Raw genomic sequence first — 25,178 nt, 5'->3', positions numbered from 1 at the left:
GATTACTCCTGGAAAGTTACCAGCAGTGATCTAACCAATTCCCATAGAGAGAGTAAGCCGCTAATTAGCGTGTCTCGTCTATTTTTGATTTTTTTTCTTTTTTTCTTCTATGTACTGGAGACTACTAAAGTACTGTGGGGCATAATTATCAGATTACAATTACTTTCTGATTTTTTTACCTCCCACTATATGTTTCATGTTTGTTCTTGTCATGTCCATGTTTACCGGTAATAGGTAGTCACAGATATATCCATATGTGGTTTCTAAACCGATAATCCTATCACCTTGAAGTTTTCAATAAAATACATTTGAAAAATATTACTAGTATAAAGGAAATTTATTGCGTTAAGTGTTTTAGTTAATATATCCTGTCCAGTGCGCTGGGGAAAAACTTTGTGTTTCTGTGTTTCCAATTTGGTGGAGCAGGGTAGTAGCTCCACTCCCTTCAGCAGCACCGACAGGAGTAACCCTATTCTTCCCTATAAGCGCAGTACCGCAATTTTTTCTATGTCTCAAGCAGCATCTGCGAACCTGAACGCACATAACATGTCTCCAGTTTTTAAAATGACTGCATCAATGCTGCGCGACCATACACTCACTCAGGGAATCGATGCTTGCATGATCTGCATCCCATGCTACAGTATGTATGTGTACACAGCATGTAGTAGAAAGGCCACTTGCCTGTGTTTGACTTCCAAGCTGCAAGTTGCCAGCTAGCCCCTGATTGTTTGAGTCATTAAACCTAATATACATATTTCATTAAGCTACACAGAGGCGGAACTACCGCCAGTGCAACCAGTGCGTTGCACTGGGGCCCGCCTCTGTCCAGGGGCCCAAAGCATGTAAGGAGTCAAACTGACTCATTACATGCCGCTGTGTGCTGCGGGCAACCACTGCCCACAGCACACAGCCGCCCGGAGAGGAGAGGAGCGCAGCGGTACGGGGGAGAAGCAGGAGGAGGGAGGTGGAGGAGGGAGCCGCAGCAGCGCTTTACTACTGGTTGAGGCACTGCTGCTGCTGGCCCTCTGCTTCACTATAGGCTGTCTTCCGAGAACAGCCTATAGTGAAGCAGAGGGCCAGCAGCAGCAGCGCCTCCACCAATAACACAGCGCTGCTGCAGCTCCCTCCTCCACCTCCCTCCTCCTCCTTCTCTCCTGCCCGGGAATCGTTAGTGACCAGAAGCTGCACCGAGGAGCCTGAGCCAGCGGAGAGGGTAAGTATAATTCTCTCTTTCTTTCGTTCTTTCTTTCTTTCTTTCTTTCTTTCTTTCTTTCTACAAAAAGGGGGACTGTCTGCCACAATGTGTAAAAAGGGGGAATCTGCCTGCCATAATGTGTAAAAAGGGGGAATCTGCTTGCCCCAATGTGTAAAAAGGGGGAATCTGCTTGCCGCAATGTGTAAAAAGGGGGAATCTGCCTGCCGCAATGTGTAAAAAGGGGGAATCTGCTTGCCGCAATGTGTAAAAAGGGGGAATCTGCTTGCCGCAATGTGTAAAAAGGGGGAATCTGCCTGCCGCAATGTGTAACAAGGGCACGCTGTCTGCCGTAATATGTAACAAGGGCCCGCTGTCTGCCGTAATATGTAAAATGGGGACGCTGTCTGCCGTTATGTGTAAAAAGGGCACGCTGTCTGCCGCTATGTGTAACAAGGGCACGCTGTCTGCCGCTATGTGTAAAAAGTGTACGCTGTCTGCCGCTATGTTTAACAAGGGCACGCTGTCTGCCGCTATGTTTAACAAGGGCACGCTGTCTGCCGTTATGTGTAAAAAGTGTACGCTGTCTTCCGCTATGTGTAACAAGGGCATGCTGTCTGCCGTTATGTGTAAAAAGGGTACGCTGTCTGCCGTTATGTTTAACAAGGGCACGCTGTCTGCCGTTATTTGTAAAAAGTGTACGCTGTCTGCCGCTATGTGTAACAAGGGCACGCTGTCTGCCGCTATGTGTAAAAAGGGGGGCGCTGTCTGCCGTAATGTGTAAAAAGGGGACGCTGTCTGCCGTAATGTGTAAAAAGAGGAATCTGTCCGCCGTAAGGTGTAAAAGAGTCTCTACCTGGTGTAGTGGTGCTACTGCGCGGCGTAATTTGAATAATGGAGACTACTGTGCACCGTTTTATGAATTGGTATTATTTTGTGGCCACACCCCTTCCCCACGAAGCCACGCCACTATGTATTTTTGCGCGCACCTACGGCGCGCAGTGCCCCTGTTTTGCATGCAGGGGTGGGGCTCCGATGCCGTTTCTTGCACACAGTGCTAAAATGTCTAGTTACGGCACTGTTGCTAGGTATCCATTTCTCTGGCCCTGAGCAGGTCCCCCTCACCAGATCCTCTCCAGGGGTGAGGGGGGTGGACTTGGATGGGATGGGGGACCCAAAGCATTTTGTCGCACCTGGGCCCACCACTCGCTAGTTCCGCCACTGAAGCTACAGTAGATGTTAAAACAAATGTCCAGAATCTTATATGATATACAGTATGTGCAAAGTTTTTTCCTATTTGCCTTCAAAACTGAGCCCATTTATCTGTAGTGTCTGTTATTATTCTCATGATGGTGACATATATGTCTCTTTCTGTGTAATTGTCGTAGTTTCCAGCATGACCATTACGCATTTCACCACTTATTTATATTTGTACATTGTGCTTCCAGCTCCTACTTACTAATTTTAAACACAAACATGTTCTAAAGTTAGTCAATAGCAACAAGCAATAAAGCTTTACTTCCAAGGAAGTTCATTTTGTGCAAAGAAGGCATATTACTTTAATGATTATGGGGTCTATTTACTAAGCCTTGGACGGAGATAAAGTGGACAGAGATAATGTACCAGTCAATCAGCTCCTCACTGCCATGTCCCATACTGTATTTGAAAAATGACAGTTAGGAGCTGGTTGGCTGGTACTTTATCTCCATCCACTTTATCTCCGTCCAAGGCTTAGTAAAGAGACCCCTATATATTAATTATAGAAATCACCCCCATTTTGTGTCATCTCTTCTAGGGGTAGACTATTCCACCCTGGGTAATCCTATGCTGTGCGCCCAAGATGGCTGCCGCACCTGGTACCTTGTGAGGGTGGAATACACAACCCGTGGAAGTTATTACCCCAAATGCCTACACCAATCCTGCATTATACTTTCTGTGTGCTTAAAGTTTTCTTTTATGTCTGTGTGGCTTATCTATTGCTGTATTACTTAAATCTTCTCTATTATCATACCCTCCAGCATTTTACACATAAAAACAGGCACAAATTAGGAAAGGGGGCGTGGCCACGGGTAAAGGTGCCCCCATTCCTACACATTCAAAGTGAATTTGGAGAGTCAAAAATCGGTACAAAGACATGTTTGGCAGGTGCAGACCATAAAAGAAATGTACTGTACCTGCCAAAAAGGTACAGCTGGAGGGTATGCATTATGGCCCTCATTCCGAGTTGTTCGCTCGTTAATTTTCTTCGCATCGCAGCGATTTTCCGCTAACTGCGTAGCACTGCGGCTGCACCAAGTAAATTTGCTAAGAAGTTTGGTATTTTACTCACGGCATTACGAGGTTTTTACTTTGTTCTGGTGATCGTAGTGTGATTGACAGGAAGTGGGTGTTTCTTGGCGGAAACTGGCCGTTTTATGGGTGTGTGTGAAAAAACGCTGCCGTTTCTGGGAAAAACGCGGGAGTGGCTGGAGAAACGGGGGAGTGTCTGGCCGAACGCTGGGTGTGTTTGTGACGTCAAACCAGGAACGACAAGCACTGAACTGATTGCACTGGAAGAGTAAGTGTCGAGCTACTCAGAAACTGCTAAGAAATTTCTATTCGCAATTTTGCGAATCTTTCGTTCGCAATTCTGCTAAGCTAAGATACACTCCCAGAGGGCGGCGGCTTAGCGTGTGCACTACTGCGAAAAGCGGCTAGCGAGCGAACAACTCGGAATGAGGGCCCATGTGCATTGTGTTTGATGTATGTAAAGCACCTTGAGTCCTGTTGGAGAAATAGCGCTATATAAATACAATTATTATTATTATTATTATTACTACTAAACACTTTGGAGCAGGAAGAGGGATTGTCTATTGGCCAATTATGGGAGCAATACTCACTACTTGGAGTAAATAATTTATGAACACACAAAAGTTAAAATAATCACAAGAATTATTTACATCTTCTATTGTACGTTAACATTATAATATGTATATTACACTTACCATTTTGAAACACTTTGCTTGCATTTACTAAAAGTCTGTTGTCATCCATAATTGCTGCAGACACCGTAATGTTAGTGTAATTGTCCCCAAACCAGTGGACAGCCAGAGATGTGTTGCCACCACGGATAGTGTTAGCTGTTGTAATATAATATGATGGGCTGTAATACAGTTTAAAAATCAGTTTAATTTTAATTGCTTTCAATTGTAAAGAAAAATCCAAAATAAACTCATTGGGCCTGATTCTGATTTGCACGCAATGCTGATGCGCACGTAGGTGAGCGAATTCGGCAAATGCACTAAATTTATACGGCAGCCTATAGGCAGTGCATTACACAGAATACTAAAACCATATACCATATAAAATATGTATATTACAAGGAAGCGCATATATATTTTGATCTGTTTGATTAGAATTATATATTTATTTATTGTTTAATAATCAAATTACTTATTAAACAATAAATAAATATATAATTCTAATCAAACAGATCAAAATATATATGCGCTTCCTTGTAATATACATATTTTATATGGTATATGGTTTTAGTGTTTATGCTTGGAGTAAGGTAGAGTACTCCATTGGGAGCTGCAAATATATTTTTTAAATTGGTACCCATCAAAAGGAGTTAAGTTCAGTGCGCTTGATTGTTACACAGTTTTGACAGTTTAAACATCAGTGGTTGAACAGTCTCAACTGTGTGGGTTTTTTTGTCATTACACAGAATGTATGCACCAAGATGCTCCTGTGTTTGCTCCAGGCGTTATCAGAAATGGGGTGCTCAGGGTTTTCCTGGGCAGTTACAGGGAGGTGGCTAGATAGGCACCCAAAAAGTATACATCTCATGAGCGTCTAATGAGAGTGTCAACGCAGAGGGCTGCGTTCATAGGAGGCCATGGTCAGACGGAGAAACTGCACGTGCCATAGGACTGGTGCAAGTGATGACGGTGTGCCAATGGTGGAGAAACACAGGCGGTATTACAGAGTGCAGAGAAGCTGAAAGTGGACGTCTCAGTCCTTGCATATTCAGACACACGGTTTTACATCAGCGGAAGGGCTGATATCAGCATGTGCATATATTCACAGCCGCGACTCTGTCAACAGGCGCAAGAGCATACGCAGCTGTGTCCATCTCTGAATCAGGCCCATTCAACTTTAATCTGCAATTGTTACTTTTCATACATATCTTACATTTTATGTTTTTGATGTAAGGATTAATTGATGCTGCAACTAATATTATTTCTTGCTGTTAGCGCTATAGTGTCCACAGGAACCTTGCCCATAATAGTAGAACTACAGCAATTAAAATAAATGTGGCTTAATTATATTGAAACAGAAGGTACAGATTATCTTGCTGCCATCATTGTTTATGGATATACAAGGTGTAATTCCCAGCATTGCCTGTCTTATTTGTTTATTATTTCTGTTTCAACTCCCCCTCTCTTACCCCCCCCCCCTCCCCCTTACACCCCCCCCCTCCTTCGCCCCCATTCTTTCTCTCTATCACCGCCCTCTCATTCTCTCCTGGGTATATCTGACACTGGCAAAAGAGGTCAGAGTTCACTCCAGCTATCATTCCATAGAGATTACATGATTTTGCCAGCAATTTAATTATATAGACCATTTTATTATATAAATATTATAATTTTGTGTAGGGAATGTAGCCTTTCCTTATATCCACTAAATAACACTATTCATCAGTCGGTCCATCAAGCCTTCACTTGTGGCCCTCTTCTCTTTTCTGCTTTAGGGGGTATCCAATTAGCCGATGTCCTGGGGGTTATCCAATTAGCCCAAAGAAGTTGGCTATTATTAGTGATTATGTCAGGCACATGAAACAAAATCACAGATAACCAGCCCTAGGAGTGAGACCCGTTTTGCCGTAATAACATATGGGTACGGAAACTTAGCCCAGATCCCACGAGTTATTGCTGGAAACTGGTAATTACCGCACTGTAAAAATGGACTAGCCTGATAATGACCAGCGGTCAAAAATCATGCTAACAGAGTAACAGCCCATTTTTGCCTTGTGGTAAATTACCATGGAGAAATCTCAGAGCGGTGCCGCTAATCACTGTAGATATCGTTTCTCCCATATAGTAGTACTCTTTTCACTTCTTCATGAATAGACTCTTGACTAAGCTGCAGGAGCTCTGGTGAGACAGGAGGACAGCTTTATACCCTGCTATAGTGACTGAGAACAGCCTGACATTAGGCTATAAACAGCGCTGCCTGCAGACACCCTCCCCCAGTCTATGGAGAGCGAGTGTTAACCCTGCACTAACTACAGAACACAGTAAGTAAGGAAAAGGGTTTTAACTACAGTTTACAAAACTGCAGCTAACCCTCCAGTAATGTGACACACTACAAACAGTCTGGAAACTGTGTGAAAAATAACACTGCTGATTAGAGCATATTGATAAAGTTCATAGTGAAATACCAGGGTTGGGTATAAGTGACCGGCAGTTGGGATCCCGGTGTTTAGATTGCCACCATAGGGCAGGCAAGCATCACCAGACCGCTGGTCACATAACCGCATCCCAAATACCATATATTGACATTTGATAAGCTGATTTTTATTAATATATGGTTGTTTTTTGTCTTTGTTTAATATAAGCAGCAGGTTTGTGTACACCTGGTTTCTACTTATCAGGAGCACGGACCACTGGCAACACAGCCCTCTTGATAACAGAATACTGTAGATTGCAGTTGACAGACAAATAAAACACAGAAGATGACAGCAGCACCTCTGGTAGTACATAGGTACTGCAGGCCAGACACTATAAATGGTAACAGGTGGGGTGCGTTCAAACTGAAATCTAATTTGTACTGTAAAAATAAAGCTGCCTAACATTTGTTGGCTACATGCAAAAGCAGCCACTATTCATCCTGCAGAGAAACAATATAACCCACCCACATCTTAATCTCTCTGCGCATGTTACATCTGCCCCACCTATAGTGCAACATGGTTTTGCACAGTTGTGTGCTTTTTTGCTTTGCTTTAAAACCTGAATCAGGGCCACTGTTGCTCAAAAGAGGTAACTTGTATGGTATACACCAGTGACGGTGCGGTGAGGCAGAGCCTTTCCTGTCATACTAATGTTTGAGCCAGAGTTTTGACTGTATAAAGTATATGAAAAGTACAAAGAATATGTTTGAAATATCTTCTTTGTATTATTCTAATAATTTTTAGAGCCACTATGGCAGGTGAGGCGCCTATCTTTTCCGCACGATCAAAACTCGCCAAATTTCCAGGAGTTTATACTGCTGTACCTGTGTATAATGCCCACATGCACCCTTTAGCTCTTATCTTGTATGTAAATCTGGCTCTAGTGCTAGCTAGTACCTCCTGAGCCATTTAGCTCACCGCACGTCCCTGATACAAGCAGTATGCTGAAGAGGACAGAGAAATGAAGGGCTCTATGTGCTAAGTGTTTGGAAGAAATAAAGTGGAGAGAGATAACGTACCAACCAACCAGCTCCAAATGGCTGTAACATGGCAGTTAGGAGCTGATTAGCTGGTACTTTGGGGTCTATTTACTTAAGGCCTATACGCGCCAGAAGATATGACAGACGAAAGATATTGGCTAAATCTTCTGGGACACCTCATTTAAATAATGGGCTGGTATGAACCTTAAATTTAAATAAATGTATGTTCTAAACATGCATGCACAACATTGGTGGGCAGTGGCATACCTCCCAACTTTGGCAATGTGTAGAGCGGGACATGACGTGCCAAAGGCGCGTCTGGAAAGGGGGTGGAGCCTAGCAAAGATGGGCAGGGCCTCTGGATAAGGGGGTGGGACATCGTGCTATGACCCCAGTTTTTTATACAGTTTAATGCAATTCAGTATTAACAAAACATCTCCTTGATACTGTAATAATGGATGACTAGTAGTAGGAAGGTATTTAGCTCTGTCTGTGTTCCCTTCTTACAATGTCTTTAAGTGAAGTCTCTCTTACACCACCGTACTGCAGGCATTCCCAACCACGGTCCTCAAGGCACACCAACAGTGCAGGTTTTAGTGATATCCAGGCTGCATCACAGATGGTTAAATCAAAATAACTGAGCTACTAATTAAGTCACCTGTGCTGAAGCCTGGATTTCACTAAAACCTGCACTGTTGGTGTGCCTTGAGGACCATGGTTGGGAAAGCCTGCCATACTGTATTAGAGTCCTGGTGACCAAAAAGCAGATAGCTCCTTTTAATGTATTTTTTTTTTCAACTTAGTGTTACTGCAATGTGTTTACCATCCACAAGGTGGCGGGTTAAAACTAGAGCAGGTTTGCTGATCCTAAATCTCAAAGTTATGAATGGCCAGTCGTACAATTAAAGTGATGCAAAACTCTTCTTTCTGTCTGATGACTGTAAGCTACAGTAGCTACACAGGGAATACAGTTCTCCCTTAGATACAGATGCTGGTATTAAATACAGAGCAGTCACTGGCTGCTGCTCCCTTGATCAGTGACTAGCTGTCCCACACTGTGTCTGCAATGTAGCTCTCTAGAGCTGTAACTCCCGATGACTGGCTGCAGTTCAACCTGGGGCTCCTGATATTGGGGGTAATTCCAAGTTGATCGCAGCAGGAATTTTGTTAGCAGTTGGGCAAAACCATGTGCCCTGCAGGGGAGGCAGATATAACATGTGCAGAAAGAGTTAGATTTGGGTGGGTTATTTTGTTTCTGTGCAGGGTAAATACTGGCTGCTTTATTTTTACACTGCAAATTAGATTGCAGATTGAACTCACCACACCCAAATCTAACTCTCTCTGCACATGTTATATCTGCCTCCCCTGCAGTGCACATGGTTTTGCCCAACTGCTAACAAAATTCCTGCTGCGATCAACTTGAAATTACCCCCATTATTACAATGTCCCGGTCTTCTGTCTCAGTATGCTGCCAAACTGTGTACTCAACAGTGTCCTTGTGATTAAGGGGAAATAAACACTTATCAGGGGATATTCAATTGTTCGAAAAGTCAGTTGGGCATTTGTTTTTTCCTATCTAATAGTTAGGAAAAAACAGACACCCAACCGATTTTTCTAACATTTTATTTCCCCCCCATATAGTGCAAGGGCTGATAGGCTGGATGAAAGTTAATACATCACTGTTCCCACAATGGCTGGCACAATGCTGTCTAGCTATTACAGGTCTCTATCACTGTGAGCTGCCTAGGTATAATAGGGCAGATGTATTAACCTGGAGAAGGCATAAGGAAGTGATAAACCAGCGATAAGTGCAAGGTGATAAACGCACCAGCCAATCAGCTCCAATATGTAAATTAACAGGAGCTGATTGGCTGGTGCATTTATCACCTTGCACTTATCACTTCCTTATGCAGAGTTACCTACCCTCCCTCAAAGTGGTTTATCACTTCCTTATGCAGAGTTACCTACCCTCCCTCATTCTGCTGGAGACTCCCTGAAATAGTAGCAATCTCCCTCACTCCCTGAATAGACCAGCAATCTCCCTGATTTTACTTTACATTCTTGGGGTAAACAAATAAATCAGAGATACATACATTCAAAGGAGTTCATCAGTGCCATTTCCCTGCATTGTTATAAGCAGTGCTTAGTGGTCCTAGAGAGGTGGTCCTAGAGAGGTAGAGAGGCCCCCGGCGCCCATGCAATAAAAGTATTGCGTGCGCCTACGGGGCGTGGTCTCAAAATGAAAGGGGCGTGGTCACACAATAGTAATAATGGCCACAGTAGTAGCACCCCTAATACAAATAATGCCCACAGTAGTAGCACCCCGTAATACACAATGCCCACACGCAGTAGCGCCCCTTTTACAATGACCACAGTAGTAGTGCTCCTTATGCAATGTCCACTGTACTTGTAGTGCCCCTTATATAGAGCCCATAGTAGTGGTGCCCCTTATGCAATGACCCCAGTAGTAGTGCCCCTTATGTCCCCAGGAGTGATGCCCCTTATGAAGTGCCCCCTTTACAATGCCCTCATTAGTAGTGCCCCCATTAGTAATGCCCTTAATGGTAATGCCCCTGTGTAGTATTGCCGACAGTAGTAATGTTGCCTATAGTAATGCCCCCAGTCGTTTAGCCCCCTGTAGTTTAGCCCCAGTAGTTATGCCCCCAGTAGTTTAGCCCCCAGTAGTAATGCCCCTGCAGTTATGTACCCAGTAGTTTACCCCCACTTTAGTTTAGCCTCCCAGTGGTAATGCCCCCAGTAGTTTAGCCCCATATAGTTTAGCCCCCAGTGGTAATGCCCCTGTAGTTTAGCCCCTGCAGTTATGTCCCCAGTAGTTTAGCCCCCGGTAGTAATGCCCCCAGTAGTTTAGCCCCATGTAGTTTGCCCCAAGTAGGAATGCCCACAGTAGTTTTGCCCCTGTAGTTATGCCCCCCTGTAGTTTGCCACCTTGTTGTTTATGCCCCCAGTAGTGATGTGCCCCTGTAGTTATGCCCCCAGTAGTAATGCGCCCCTGTAGTTTGCCCCCAGTAGTTAGCCCCATGTAGCTTGCCCCAAGTAGTAATGTCCCCTTGTAGTTTAGCCCTGCTGTAGTAATGCCTCTGTAGTTATGCACCCAGTAGTAATGCGCACCTGCAGTATTGCACCCCTGTAGTTATGCCCCAGTAGTAATGTACCCCTGTAGTTTGCCCCCAGTAGCTTGCCCCCAGTAATTAGCCTAGTTAGCCACATGTAGTTTATAGTAATGCCCCCAGTAGTAATGCCCTCTGTAGTATGCCCCCTTGTAGTTTACCCCCCCTGTAGTAATGCCCCTTGTAGTTTAGCCCCCCTGTAGTTTAGTCCCCAAATAGTAATGCCCCCAGTAGCTTAGCCACTGTAGTTATGCCCCCAGTAGTGTGCCCCAAGTAGCAATGCCCCCAGTAGTAATGTGCCCCTGTAGTTTGCCCCCAGTAGTTTACCCCTTGTAGCTTGCCCCCAGTAAACATGCCTTAAAAAAAAAAAAACATACTTACCAACCCCCGCTCCCGCTTCCGACCGCTGTGATCTCCTGGCATCCGGCTGCCTGCACTATGAGAGAGATGTCATGACGTCTCTCTCATAGCGCACACTAGAGCCGGGAGCCGGAAGCAGGAGCTCAGTAGTGAGCTCCTGCCACCGGGCTTCCACTGTGCGGGTAGAGCTGGGCACCGCTGGTAACAGCAGGCGCCCAGCATCTCCCTGCGGCGCTAGCACACATCGAGTGAGGTGAGCCGGAGGAGGCGGAACTGCGTTCCGTCTCCAAGTGGAACTTACGGAACGCAGTTCCGCCCCATTCCGGCTCACTTTTACCCCTGGTTATAAGGCACCATGGGGCAGATGTATTAAGCCTGAGGAAGTGATAAAGCAGTGATAAGCGCAAAGTGATAACGCACCAGCCAATCCTCTCCTAACTGTCATTTTTCAAATCGGTAATGATTGGCTGGTGCGTTATCACCTTGCGCTTATCACTGCTTTATCCCTTCTCCAGGTTAATACATCTGCCCCAATGATCCCTATGGCTACATGCATTTTAAAATAGGATTTTAATACCTACCGGTAAATCCTTTTCTCTTAGTCCGTAGAGGATGCTGGGGTCATCATAGAACCATGGGGTATAGACGGGATCTGCAGGAGACATGGGCACTTTAAGACTTTGAAAGGGTGTGAACTGGCTCCTCCCTCTATGCCCCTCCTCCAGATTCCAGTTATAGGAACTGTGCCTAAGTAGACGGACATTTTGAGGAAGGGATTTATTGTTAAACTAAGGTGAGATTCATACCAGCTCACACCTCAAGCATGCCGCAGAACGTGGCATTCAACAGAACACAAGCCAACGGCATGAACAATTTCAGCAACAGGCTGATAAAAACCGTAACACAACATGTATGTAACCACAACTAATAACTGCAGATACAGTACGCACTGGGACGGGCGCCCAGCATCCTCTATGGTCTAAGAGAAAAGGATTTACCGGTAGGTATTAAAATCCTATTTTCTCATACGTCCTAGAGGATGCTGGGGTCATCATAGAACCATGGGGTTATACCAAAGCTCTAGAATGGGCGGGAGAGTGCGGATGACTCTGCAGCATCGATTGACCAAACTTAAGGTCTTCATCGGCCAAGGTGTCAAACTTGTAGAACTTTGCAAATGTGTTTGACCCCGACCAAGTAGCTGCTCAGCAAAGTTGCAATGCCAAGACCCCCCGGGCAGCCACCCAGGATGACCCCACCTTTCTAGTAGAATGGGCCTTCACCGATTCCGGTAACGGCAATCCAGCCGTGGAATGAGCATGCTGAATCGTGTCACAAATCTAACATGCAATGGTCTGCTTGGAAGCAGGACACCCAACCTTGTTGGGAGCATACAGGACAAACAGAGCCTCTGTTTTCCTAATCTGAGCCGTTCTGGCGACATAAATCTTCAAAGCTCTGACCACATCCAGAGATTTCGACTCAGTGAAGGCGTCAGTAGCCACAGGCACCACAATAGGTTGGTTCATGTGGAAAGAGGAAACCACCTTCGGTAGAAATTGTTGACGTGGGGGGGGGCGTGGCCTAGCTAGCTTCAGGTACGGACACTGATTCCTGGGGCTCCGCTTGAATCATACTTTAAAGGGCCCAGAGAACATTGTTGTGGGCTCCCTTGGCCTCCTGGCGTCATCTGCCCGCCACATACCGGCCTCTGCTGCGGGGAGAGGGAGCTGCGGAGCCGAAGGGCACTTTTAAGTGTCCTTGCGGGTTGCGGCCTTCCCCCTGCTGTGGAGCCGGGGACTAAAGTTGATACCGCATCCCGCGATCGGTGCCTGGCTGGCGCGGTTCATGCGGGCTGCGGAGTTCTAGAGCAGCGACGCCAATACTGTCAGCGGGAGCTGCAGGGGTACCTGTGCCCTCCCTCCCTAGACCCACGGTGGTGACAGTTCCTGCTGTACGGGCCCGGCGGCGGCCGCGGCGCTGGTGTGCCTGGGGAGACTATGTATACATCCCCCTGTGCTCAGATCAGTCTGTAGCTCCCCTGGTCTCTCCACTACGTTCTGTGGGTGTATATAAGACAACCCCTTCGGCAGTTACATATACACTACTGTACCCCCTGCCTCTCTTAATACCCCTGCTGGTGTGACCCCTGGAAATATTGTGGGCACTGAGATTAGAAGCTTTGATACAAGCTCACCTTAGTGTTCCTGCTATACAAAGTGCCTGGAGCTCCACCTAGTGTCCTCTCTGCTGTATTACACTCTTGTTAGTGGGATGCTTTCTATTTCAACCACCCACTAATAATGTAAAAGTCGTGATGACTTTTTCGCCCATCTCAGTCCTAGCCTGTGAAATGTGTTGATTGGTATTTTCTCTTGTGGAATCTTTGCACTCATCGCTCTCAAACTAGAATTTTTTTTTCCTGAGGGCGTTTTGAGTTTTGCTATGCCTCCCAAACGCCAAAAGTCCTCCAGGTCGGTATCTCAAATCTCGTTTTTTAAGTCATCCCCTCAACCTTCCAATAAGATGGGAGATAAATCTTGGATACGAAATGCTGACCCTCGACCTCCTACACCGTCATCTTGTTCTGTACCTCTGGTAATGCCTTCTCCTGCTACGGATATGATCAGTGACTCTGACACATTAACAGTTGGTACGATGAAACTACTTATGTCTCAGTTTAAAACGGAGATTGCAGCTGAATTCCGCTCCGCACTACAGGCATGCCAACAGTCCATTGACGAAATTGGAGATCGTACCGACCACTTGGAAACAAAAATGGAGGAGGTTGTTGGGTCTCATAACAATCGACTCCCATGATGTCCTTGAAGCTGAGGTACATAAGCTCCGTGATAAGATTACGGACCTGAAGGACAGATCTAGAAGAAGTAACCTTAAACTGCGCGGTGTTCCGGAAGCTGTGTCTAACAGCAGCCTCCATGATTACGCTGTGGATTTGTTTAAGAAGCTTTTACCAAGAGCCTCCTCTGCGGATCTCCTTATTGACAGAATCCACAGGCTCCCTAAAGCCAAAGCAGCTCCGGAAAACACTCCTAGGGATGTCCTTATGAAATTGCATTATTTTCATATTAAAGAGGCAATTCTAAAAGCAGCTAGGCTTTCTTCGGGTACATCCGCAGCTCTTGGTGATTTACAGCTCTTCGGTGATCTATCCCAAGCCACCCTCCTTCAGAGACGTTCCTTCCAGCACGTTACATTGGTCTTGCGGAAGGCTAATATATCATATAGCTGGGGATTCCCTACTAAGCTTCTCATTGCGCGCGAAGGTTCCACAATCGTGGCTAATAGCACAGAAGAAGGATCGAAACTCCTAACATCCTGGAACATTGCAGATCTCTCTAAGGGCCCCTCTCACACGCGTCGACTTCAGCAGGACTGGTCCACGGTGGAGAAGTAGAGGGCGAGTTTAGGCTGTAGTTCTATCTATTGCTGCTGCTTAATGTTCTATATTGTTGTTTGACCTGACGTTATTTTCAATGTATGATTTGCTGTTCTGCACAACAGTGACCTTCTTTTTTTTTCTCTTACCAATACTGATACTGTTATATTATACTCTGTTTATTTGTTGCGGATGCTGTGCTATTCTGGGCTCCTCATATGGGGCTCCCACTCCCTCTTCAGATTACTATACTGATTATAAAAATTCTGTGTAGGGGGGTGGGATTGTTGGGGGCCTTTTTGTGGGGCTCCTGGAGTGACAGTGGATCTGCTTTGTTTTAAGGTTGGGACGACAGGTGGGCGAATTGCCACTACCCCCCCGTTAGGTGTACACAGGCACTGAGACAAAGTGTCTGGTTGGAGACCGGTTATGTTCTTAGTATGTTTTTCTTCTCTCAGTTCTTTTTTGTATGTTTTTTTTTCTTTTTTTGTGAGCCACTCTATGTTTTTAATGAGGACAGGTACACAAATTATGGAGATTGGAACGCTTTTGTACCCAATGCTCTCTATAATTTGAGCTATGGTGAATGTTCTTTCAATAAATGCTAAAGGCTTGAACTCCCCCCATAAGAGAAAATTGGCCCTCAACTACCTTACTAAACACAAAGCGCATATAGTGGCTGTACAAGAAATGCATTTTCAGAATCAAACCCCCCCGCATTTTACGAATGCTAAATATTCCCAATGCTATACAGCTAATGGCCCTGTAAAAAAAAGCAGGCGTAGCAATTCTAATCGCTCAGGCCTGCCCATTTGTCCTCTCATCCCAATACTCAGATCCTGAGGGTAGAAATTTGTTGTTAATTGGTTGTTTGGAAAATGGTGAAGTTACTATTGCCTGCTGCTATGCGCCCAATACCAAGCAAGCTATTTTTTGTAGGAAGTTTTTTCGCATTCTGCACAAAAAATCTAAAGGAGCTATACTACTCCTTGGTGATTTTATTTTAGCTCCTGATCCTAGCATCGACCGGTCCTCCCCACCTTTCATACCTCACTCGGCTATACCTCGTATGCCTTCAGGTCCACTTAGACACTTGTTAGCTGAATATGACTGGTACGATGCCTGGAGGGTCAAACACCCTTCGGTGCGTGATTATACGTTTTACTCCCATGTACATAAATCTTATTCCCGAATAGATTTGGCCATAGTAGACAGATGTACTCTAGCCTCTTTAAGTAAGATCGCTATTTTACCAATGACGTGGTCGGATCATCCCCCTTTATTTCTCAGCTGGGATCTACCTTCCTATAAGACCACCCCTGGGCCCTGGAGACTGAGTTCCCACCTACTGACATGCCCGCAGGGTCTCCAAGTGATACAGAAATCTTTAGAGATGTATCTAGACAATAATTGTCCCTCAGACACTTCTACTTTCACCCATTGGTGCGCACTAAAAGCTGTTGTTAGAGGCTCAGCGATACAAGTCGCGGCTAAAATGAAACGTGAACTTAAACAGCAAACTGACTCTGCCGAGCTACAGGTTGCTTCTTTAGAGGAGGCTCATAAGGTGAACCCTTTAAATAAGTCTATTTTTACCCGTCTTCTAGCTGCCAGAGACAAAGTTAATTCCTTTGCACTCGCTGAGGTTCACCGAAACATCCAACATCTTAATCAAAGATATTATACTTTCGGTTACAAAGCCCGGCGACTTTTGGCTCGTAAACTTCGATGCCCCAGAGCTAGGGACCGTAAGCAGTCCACACCTCTAAGGGGACTAAAGTTATAGATCCTATTGAAATAGTCAACGCATTTGCGGATTATTATTCCCAATTATATAATTTGAAAGACGACCCTAATACTCCACAACCTGAACCCCCTGCGATCTCTGAATTTCTTCAGAACCTCCCACCGAAGTCTTTATCGGCTTGAGACTCTGCTCTTATTAACTCCCCATGGACTCTTGAGGATGTTGAAAAGGCCATAGGCTCCCTTCCACTAGATAAAGCCCCTGGCCCCGACGGCTACACTGCTAATCTTTATAAGCAATTTAAAGATATCCTTGCACCTATTTTATTAAACGTTTTTTGTGAAGCCTCTACGACCTCGAGTTTCCCTAAAGAAATGTTGGAATTATAATAATTCCGAAACCAGGTAAATCACCTATATCTGTCCAAAACTATTGCCCTATTGCTCTGCTTAACGTCGATGTCAAATTGTTTGCGAAGTTAATTGCAAACAGGCTCGCTCCCTTTTTACCCACTCTGATCAATCCGGATCAGGTGGGATTTGTTATGGGTCGGCAGGCCTCTGACAACACGAGAAGGGTGATAGATATCATCGAATACTGCCAAATGTCAGACCAGCCTTTATTGCTTTTATCGCTCGATGCGGAGAAAGCCTTTGATAGGCTACACTGGAACTATATGCAGCAGATGCTGCAGAGGTATGGTTTTCACTGTACTTTTCTCAGCTCCATTTTGGCCCTGTACTCTTGCCCGTCAGCTAAAGTGTTCACCAATGGGTGCCGCTCTGATAACTTCGATATCACCAATGGAACCCGGCAGGGTTGTCCCTTATCCCCGTTGATATTTGCTCTAGCAATAGAGCCTTTAGCAGAACGTATTAGACAGGATACAATGATCCTAGGCCCCCTTATTGGCGGAACACAACATAAAATATGTCTGTTTGCTGATGACATTTTAATATGTCTCCTGCGACCGGAACTCTCCCTCCCTTATGTACATGACGCGCTTGACATTTACTCTAGATTATCGTATTATAAATTTAATACCAATAAAACTGAAGCTCTCCCCCTAAATATATGCAATAGTGTGGTGCATTCCTTGAAAGCTTCATATAAATATGCTTGGCAATCACAGTCCCTTAAATACCTGGGAATTAACCTGGCTAGGGAAGCGGATCTCTTGTCATGCAATTTCGACCCACTTCTGAAAGTGTTTGTGACACTTACTTAGGACTGGATGTTACAGGATGTTTCATGGATTGGGCGCATAGCGGCAACAAAAACGGTGCTTTTACCTAAACTAATGTTTGTCTTTAGGCCTATCCCTTGACCCTTTCCTAAGAAAATCTGTAATAATTTTAATAGGATCCTGGCAACCTATAAATTGCTAGATCCTCTCTTACCGCTCCCAAAGATGGGGGAGGGGTTTCATACCCGGATTTGGAAAAATATCATATGGCATGTGTTCTGAGTCACACCAGAGATTGGGTTAATGTAGACTCAGTTAAGCCATGGGTGACTATAGAACAGACAGCTATTTCCCCTTACCGACTAGCGGACTTATTGTGGCTTCCAATTCCGGCTATTCCCGCCTCAATTGTTAAATGTAAAGCAATTCTTACTACACTAAATGTTTGGCATAGTCATCTCTCATCAGAGGCTAAATTATCTCTCCCGTTTATGCAACTTTCGTTACAAGCAGTAGCTACTATGATCCCCAACTTAAATTTGTCTTTATGGTCTCAATGTGGTCTTAAAACCCTCCAGGATATTCATATATTGAGTAAATTAGTCACTTTCACTCATCTCCAAATGCATTGTCAGGTCCCAAAACAAGATTTTTATAAGTATCTTCAAATAAGAAACTGGCTCTTTAAATATCGCCCTACTTCCTCTGGGCATATTCACCTTCCCAAAATGCTCCCTCACCTCACCCACTCTAAACATAATAGAGGTAATATCTCAAGACGGTATAAGTATATAGTTTTGGAGAATATGAATCCTGTTTTTACCTCCCAGAGTAAATGGGAGAGAGACATCCCTAATGTTTTTTAAATGAGGAGGTGTGGACACAAGTCTTCCAATCTTCCAATCCTGTATTAAAATTTCACGATGTGCGAGGCACTCAGAAATGTTTTTTAAATTGATTCATAGAGCCTATTTTACCCCAGACCGTCTTCATAAAATATGGACGAATGTTTCTCCTTACTGTTGGAGGGGTTGTGGACACATTGGGGACATTATGCATATTTTCCTGACATGCCCGTTTTTACAATCCCTCTGGATGGAGATTTTTGCTTTAATTTCTGAAGTATTAGGCCCTAATACTTCAGAAACCCTGCCCCCCAGTAGGTCTGCCCCTTAGAGGTACTGTGTGTGCGCACCGGAGGTGCGCGCGCCAAAAAATGGGTGTGGCCAGTTAAAATGGGACGTGATACACATATGCCCCCAATAGTGCAGTGCCAGATACACAATTGCCCCCACAGTGCCAGGTATACAAATGCCCCTCACAGTGCCAAGTATACAAATGCCCCTCACAGTGCCAGGTATACAAATGCCCCTCACAGTGCCAGGTGTACAAATGCCCCCCCACAGTGCCAGGTATACAGATGCCCCCACACAGTGCCAGGTATACAGATGCCCCTCACAGTGCCAGGTATACAAATGCCCCTCACAGTGCCAGGTGTACAAATGCCCCTCACAGTGCCAGGTGTACAAATGCCCCCCCACAGTGCCAGGTATACAGATGCCCCCACAGTGCCAGGTATACAAATGCCCCTCACAGTGCCAGGTATACAAATGCCCCTCACAGTGCCAGGTATATAAATGCCCCTCACAGTGCCAGGTATACAGATGCCCCCACAGTGCCAGGTATACAGATGCCCCCACAGTGCCAGGTATACAGATGTCCCCACAGTGCCCCCCACCCCCCATGCTGCTTACCGCTCCTTTCGGCGGGACACGGAGGAGAGCGCGGCTATGTTGGGCGGCGGCGTGTAGGACTTGAAACCAGCCGCCGGTTCGAGAGCCAATCAGAGCTCGCGGATCGGCAGCTGCGGCTTCTGATTGGCAGCCGGTCTGCGAGCTCTGATTGGCTCACGAACCGGTGGCTAGTTTCAAGTCCTACGTGCCGCCGCCACCAACTGTCATAGCCGCGCTCTCCTCCGTGTCCTGACAGCTGAGACACGCTGTCGCCGGACTGAGCGGCGGCGTGTCTCACTGAGAGAAGCGGGTGGCTGGAGCAAACGGCTTCGCGGGCCAGAGTTTCCCCACCCCTGTATTAGGGTATCCCATCCCATTAGATCCTCTTACAGCCTTATTCCACTACTCTTGGACTCATGTAGCCGCTTCAGACACTTATTTGTTGGGACATATTTTAATAGCTTCAAAGGCGTCCATAGCCCAGCTTTGGAAATCTGATAAGATTCCTGATATTCTGGCCATTAAGACTAAAATCCATAAGCACCATATTTTTGAGACGGCTGACAGCGTATTTATTTACCCCATCCAAGTCTCATATCTTTAATAAATGGCTTAAATGGTCTGACTATGTAAAGAGGGTCGACTCATCCTGGTCACGCCGACCTTATATTAATATTAGCTCTCTGGAATCACCTCCTTTGGTCCATGTCCTCTAGCTGGCATTCTGTTCCGGGAGTTCCCCTATATTAATTTTGGTGCTGGTAACTTTAATTTTATAGGTGTCCTAGGTGAGACGCACCTATTTCAAATTGTACGAACTTTTGTCTATTTGAAATATCTGTATGTGTTATAGCTGTCACTTTGTTTGGCTCCATAACTGTATCTTTTTTCTTCTTTTTCTTTTACTTTGTTTATTTGATTTCTTCCTCTATTTCTCTCAATTCAATTTACATCAATATAACTCTTTGTGTATATTCTTACAGCTAATGTTATATTTGCTATACTGTTCTGTTTTCCTGTGTGAAATTTGTAAAATCTAATAAAAACTAAAAATAAAAAAAAAAAAAGAAATTGTTGACGTGTCCTCAATTCAGCTCTATCTTCATGGAAGATCAAATAAGGGCTCTTGTGAGACAAGGCCGCTAACTCAGACACCCGACAGGATGACCACTTTCCAAGTGAGGAATTTCAACTCCACCGTCCGTAAAGGTTCAAACCAATGTGATTGAAGGAACTGCAACACCACATTAAGATCCCATGGTGCCATTGGAGGCACAAACGGAGGTTGGATGTGCAACACGCCTTTCACGAAAGTCTGAACTTCTGGAAGGGAGGCCAATTGTTTCTGAAAGAAAACTGATAAGGCCGAAATCTGTACCTTAATTGAGCCCAATTTTAGGCCCGCATCCACACCTGCTTGTAGAAAATGGAGAAAACGTCTTAGCCAAAACTCTTCCGTAGGAGCCTCCTTGGATTCACACCAAGAAACATATTTTCTCCAAATACGGTGGTAATGTTTAGACGTTACCCCTTTTCTGGCCTGAATAAGTGTGGGAATCACTTCACTGGGAATACCCTTATGGGCTAGGATTTTGCGCTCAACCGCCATGCCGTCAAACGTAGCCGCGGTAAGTCCTGATACACGCAAGGCCCCTGTTGTAACAGGTCCTCGCGCAGAGGAAGAGGCCAGGGATCTCCTACGAGTAATTCCTGAAGATCTGGATACCAAGCCCTCCTTGGCCAGTCTGGGACAATGAGGATCGCCCGGATCTTTGTTCTTCTTATGGTCTTTAGAATCTTTGGAATGAGAGGAAGTGGAGGGAATACATTCACCGACTGAAACACCCACGGTGTCACCAGTGCATCCACTGCAATTGCTTGAGGGTCCCTTGACCTGGAACAATATCTCTGAAGCTTCTTGTTGAGATGAGATGCCATCATGTCTACTTGAGGAACTCCCCAACGACTTGTCACCTCTGCGAAGACTTCTTGGTGGAGGCCCCACTCTCCTGGATGGAGATCGTGTCTGCTGAGGAAGTCTGCTTCCCAGTTGTCCACTCCTGGAATGAAGATCGCTGACAGAGCACTTGTATGCTTTTCCGCCCAGCGGAAAATCCTTGTAGCTTCTGCCATTGCCACTCTGCTTTTCGATCCGCCCTGATGGTTTATGTACGCTACTGCTGTTACATTGTCCGACTGGATCAGTACAGGCAGATCTCGAAGAAGATGTTCCGCTTGCAGAAGGCCGTTGTAAATGGCCCTTAACTCCAGAACATTTATGTGGGGACAAGTTTCCTGACTTGATCATCTTCCTTGGAAGTTTTCTACCATTGTGACTGCGCCCCAGCCTCGGAGGCTTGCATCCGTGGTGACTAGGATCCAGTCCTGTATCCCGAACCTGCGGCCCTCTAGGAGGTGAGTGCTGCGCAGCCACCACAGGAGCGATACCCTGGTCTTGGAAGACAGGATTATCCTCCGGTGCATGTGTAGGTGGGACCCGGACCACTTGTCCAACAGGTCCCACTGGAACACTCTGGCATGGAACCTGCCAAACTGAATGGCCTCGCAACCATCTTCCCCAGCAACCGAATGCATTGATGGATTGACACTCTTGCTGGTTTGAGAATTTGTTTGACCAGACTCTGAAGTTCCAGAGCCTTTTCCACTGGAAGAAAGACTCTCTGTAGTTCTGTGTCCAATATCATTCCCAAAAACGACAACCGCGTCATCGGAATCAACTGTGATTTTGGCAAGTTTAGGATCCAACCATGTTGCTGAAGAACTGTCAGGGAGAGTGCAACATTTTGCACCAACTGGTCCCTGGCTCTCGCCTTTATCAGGAGATCGTCCAAGTATGGGATAATCGTGACTCCTTGCTTGCGAAGGAAAACCATCATCTCCGCCATCACTTTGGTGAAAATCCTCGGAGCCGTGGACAGACCAAACGGCAACGTTTGAAATTGGTAATAACAATCCTGAATTGCAAACCTCAGGTAAGCCTGATGCGGAGGATAAATGGGAACATGTAAGTAGGCATCCTTTATGTCCACCGACACCATAAAATCCGCTTCCTCCAGACTGGAGATCACTACTCGGAGAGACTCCATCTTGAATTTGAATTTCTTTAGGTAGAAATTTAGGGATTTCAGGTTTAGGATTGGTCTGACCGAGCCGTCCGGCTTCGGGACCACAAACAGGCTCGAATAAAAACCTTCTCCCTGTTGTGACTGGGGAACCCTGATGATAACTTGATTTTGATACAACTTTTGTATTGCGTCGCAAACTACCTCCCTGTCCGGATGAGAAGCTGGTAAGGCCGATCTTGAAACTCCAGCTTGTACCCTTGGGATACTATTTGTAAAACCCATGGGTCTAAGTCCGAACGAACCCAAAACTTACTGAAGAGTTTGAGACGTGCCCACATCGGTGCAGACTCCCGCATAGTAGCCCCAACGTCATGCAGTGGAATTGGCAGAAGCCTGGGAGGACTTCTGCTCCTGGGAGCCTGACAAGGCTGGTGATCGTTTACCTCTTCCCCTTCCTCTAGTAGCAAGGAAGGAAGAACCTCGGCCCTTTCTGTATTTATTGGGCCGAAAGGAGTGCATTTGATAGTGATGCATTTTCTTTTGTTGTGGAGGAACATAAGGCAAAAAGGATGACTTACACACAGTAGCTGTAGATACCAAATCATCAAGGACGTCACCAAATAAGGCCTTACCTTTATATGGCTTTATATACCTTTATATGGTAGAGACTCCATACTTTCTTGGAATCAGCATCAGCATTCCATTGGTGAAGCCACAACGCTCGTCTAGCTGAGACTGCCATGGCATTGGCCTTTGATCCCAAAAGACCAATATCTCTCGCAGCTTCCTAAGGTATGCTGCAGCGTCCTTGATATAACCCAGCGTTAAGAGGATGCTATCCCTATCTAGGGTATCTATTTCAGAAGACAAGTTGTCTGCCCACTTTTCGATAGCACTACTTACCCACGCAGACTCAATTACAGGTCTGAGTAGCGTACCTGTGGTCGCATAAATGGACTTTAACATAGTTTCTTGTTTACGATCCGCAGGATCCTTAAGGGCCGCCGTGTCAGCTAACGGGAGAGCCACCTTTTTAGACAAACGTGACAGGGCCTTGTCCACAGTGGGGGGTGACTCCCACTTTTTCCTATCCGCCGAGGGAAATGGATAAGCTACCGTAATTCTTTTGGGGATCTGAAACTTTTTGTCAGGACCTTCCCAGACTTTTTCAAATAGCGTGTTCAGTTCATGAGAGGGAGGAAACGTCACCTCAGGTTTCCTTTCCTTATACATACAGACCCTTTTATCAGGAACAGCCGGGTCCTCAGTGATATGTAGTACCTCTTTAACCACCACAATCATGTACTGAATGCTCTTTGCCAATTTTGGATCTAATCTGGAATCGCTATAGTCGACATTGGAATCAGAGTCCGTGTCGGTATCAGTGTCTGCCAACTGGGCCAGCGTACGTTTCTGCGACCCTGAGGAGACCTGACTTTACAATAACATCTTCTACAGATTTCTTCCATGCCTGGGTCTGAGACTCAGACTTATCTAGCCTCTTACTAATAAGAGCCACATTAGCATTCAAGGCATTCAACACATTTACCCAATCAGGCCGTTTGTGTCCCTAATACAGCCTCCTCCTGGGAAGAGCCTTCAGCCTCAGACATGTCGACACACGTGCACCAAAGACCCACAGACACACCGGGCATATAGGGGACAGACGCACAGTAAAGTCTGTCAGAGAGGCACAGAGGGGATTTGCCAGCTCACAACCCAGCGCTAAATCAATGGATCAGAAAACACCAAGAATTTGCTTCAGACCTAAAGCGCTTTTACAATCACATATATATTGCCCCAATTGACCTGCCTCCCCCCCATTTTGTACCCCTGGTACTTGTCAGTGGGAGAAGGACCAGCGTCTCTGCAGCCTGCGGAGAGGAAATGGCGCCGTAAGCTGTGAGGAAGAAGCTCCGCCCCCTTAATGGAGCGCTACTGTCCCGCTTTTTCTGATGTTTATACTGGCGGGGATTAGGACAGTGCCGTGCCACTAATGTCCCCTCTTGCCAGTGGAATATGAGGATTATTTAAGCTGCCTAGGGCTGCGGGAGTGAACATCTAGGCGTAACCAGCGATCAGCACCCTCAAGAGCTAATGGTGTCCTGCAGCCAGAAGCAGAGCCCTTGAACTCACTGGAAGTGGGTCATACTTCTCTCCCCTAAGTCCCACGAAGCAGGGAGACTGTTGCCAGGAGCCTCCCTGAACATAAAAAACCTAACAAAAAAGTATTTTTCTGAGAAACTCAGTAGAGCTCCCTGTAGTGCGTCCAGTCTCACTGGGCACAATTCTAAAACTGGAGTCTGGAGGAGGGGCATAGAGGGAGGTGCCAGTTCACACCCTTTCAAAGTCTTAAAGTGCCCATGTCTCCTGCGGATCCCGTCTATACCCCATGGTTCTATGATGACCCCAGCATCCTCTAGGACGTATGAGAAATAAGGTTTCTCGTGGCCACTTACAGTATATGGAACCTCTTGTAAAACACAATACACAAACAATTCCTGAAAAATATCACTGTCTTTTCTTCAACAAGTAGATCTTACAAACTTTGGTGCTCATTTACATTTGGATGTAAGTCATTTTTATGACACGCCTCTCACATGTCCGCGCTGATAGGTGTTACTTTCACATCTCCCTAAAATGCTTTTTCAAAAGTAGGCAAGTATGTCCTTATGCCTTCTCCAGGTTAATACATCTTCCCCATTGTGTGGAGGCTTAATGCTTCTCTCTGATGTACTCTAGAGTTTATGGTCCTAATTCAGAGTTGATCGGAGCAGCAAATTTGTTAGCTAATGGGCAAAACCATGTGCACTGCAGGGGGGGGGGGCATGATTTAACATGTGCAGAGAGAGTTAGATTTGGGTGTGATGTGTTCAAACAAATCTAAACTGCAGTGTAAAAATAACGCAGCCAGTATTTACCCTGCACAGAACAA

General features: G+C 45.7%; 1 protein-coding gene across 1 annotated transcript in view; it reads right to left on the bottom strand.

Annotated features, from left to right (window-relative positions):
• The window catches only part of LOC134909676 (CD109 antigen-like), a 303,785-nt gene that overhangs the window by 252,238 nt on the left and 26,369 nt on the right, over positions 1-25,178 (bottom strand). The window contains exon 2 of the mRNA XM_063916819.1: positions 4,177-4,334. Within this exon, the coding sequence (XP_063772889.1) occupies positions 4,177-4,334 (158 nt within the window). The remainder of the gene's footprint in view (positions 1-4,176; positions 4,335-25,178) is intronic.

The sequence above is a fragment of the Pseudophryne corroboree genome, chromosome 4 (assembly GCF_028390025.1).
Source record: "Pseudophryne corroboree isolate aPseCor3 chromosome 4, aPseCor3.hap2, whole genome shotgun sequence".
In the NCBI taxonomy this organism is placed as follows: domain Eukaryota; kingdom Metazoa; phylum Chordata; class Amphibia; order Anura; family Myobatrachidae; genus Pseudophryne; species Pseudophryne corroboree.
The sequence above is the reverse complement of the archived record's forward strand: the minus strand, read 5'-3'. Positions and strand labels throughout refer to the sequence as shown.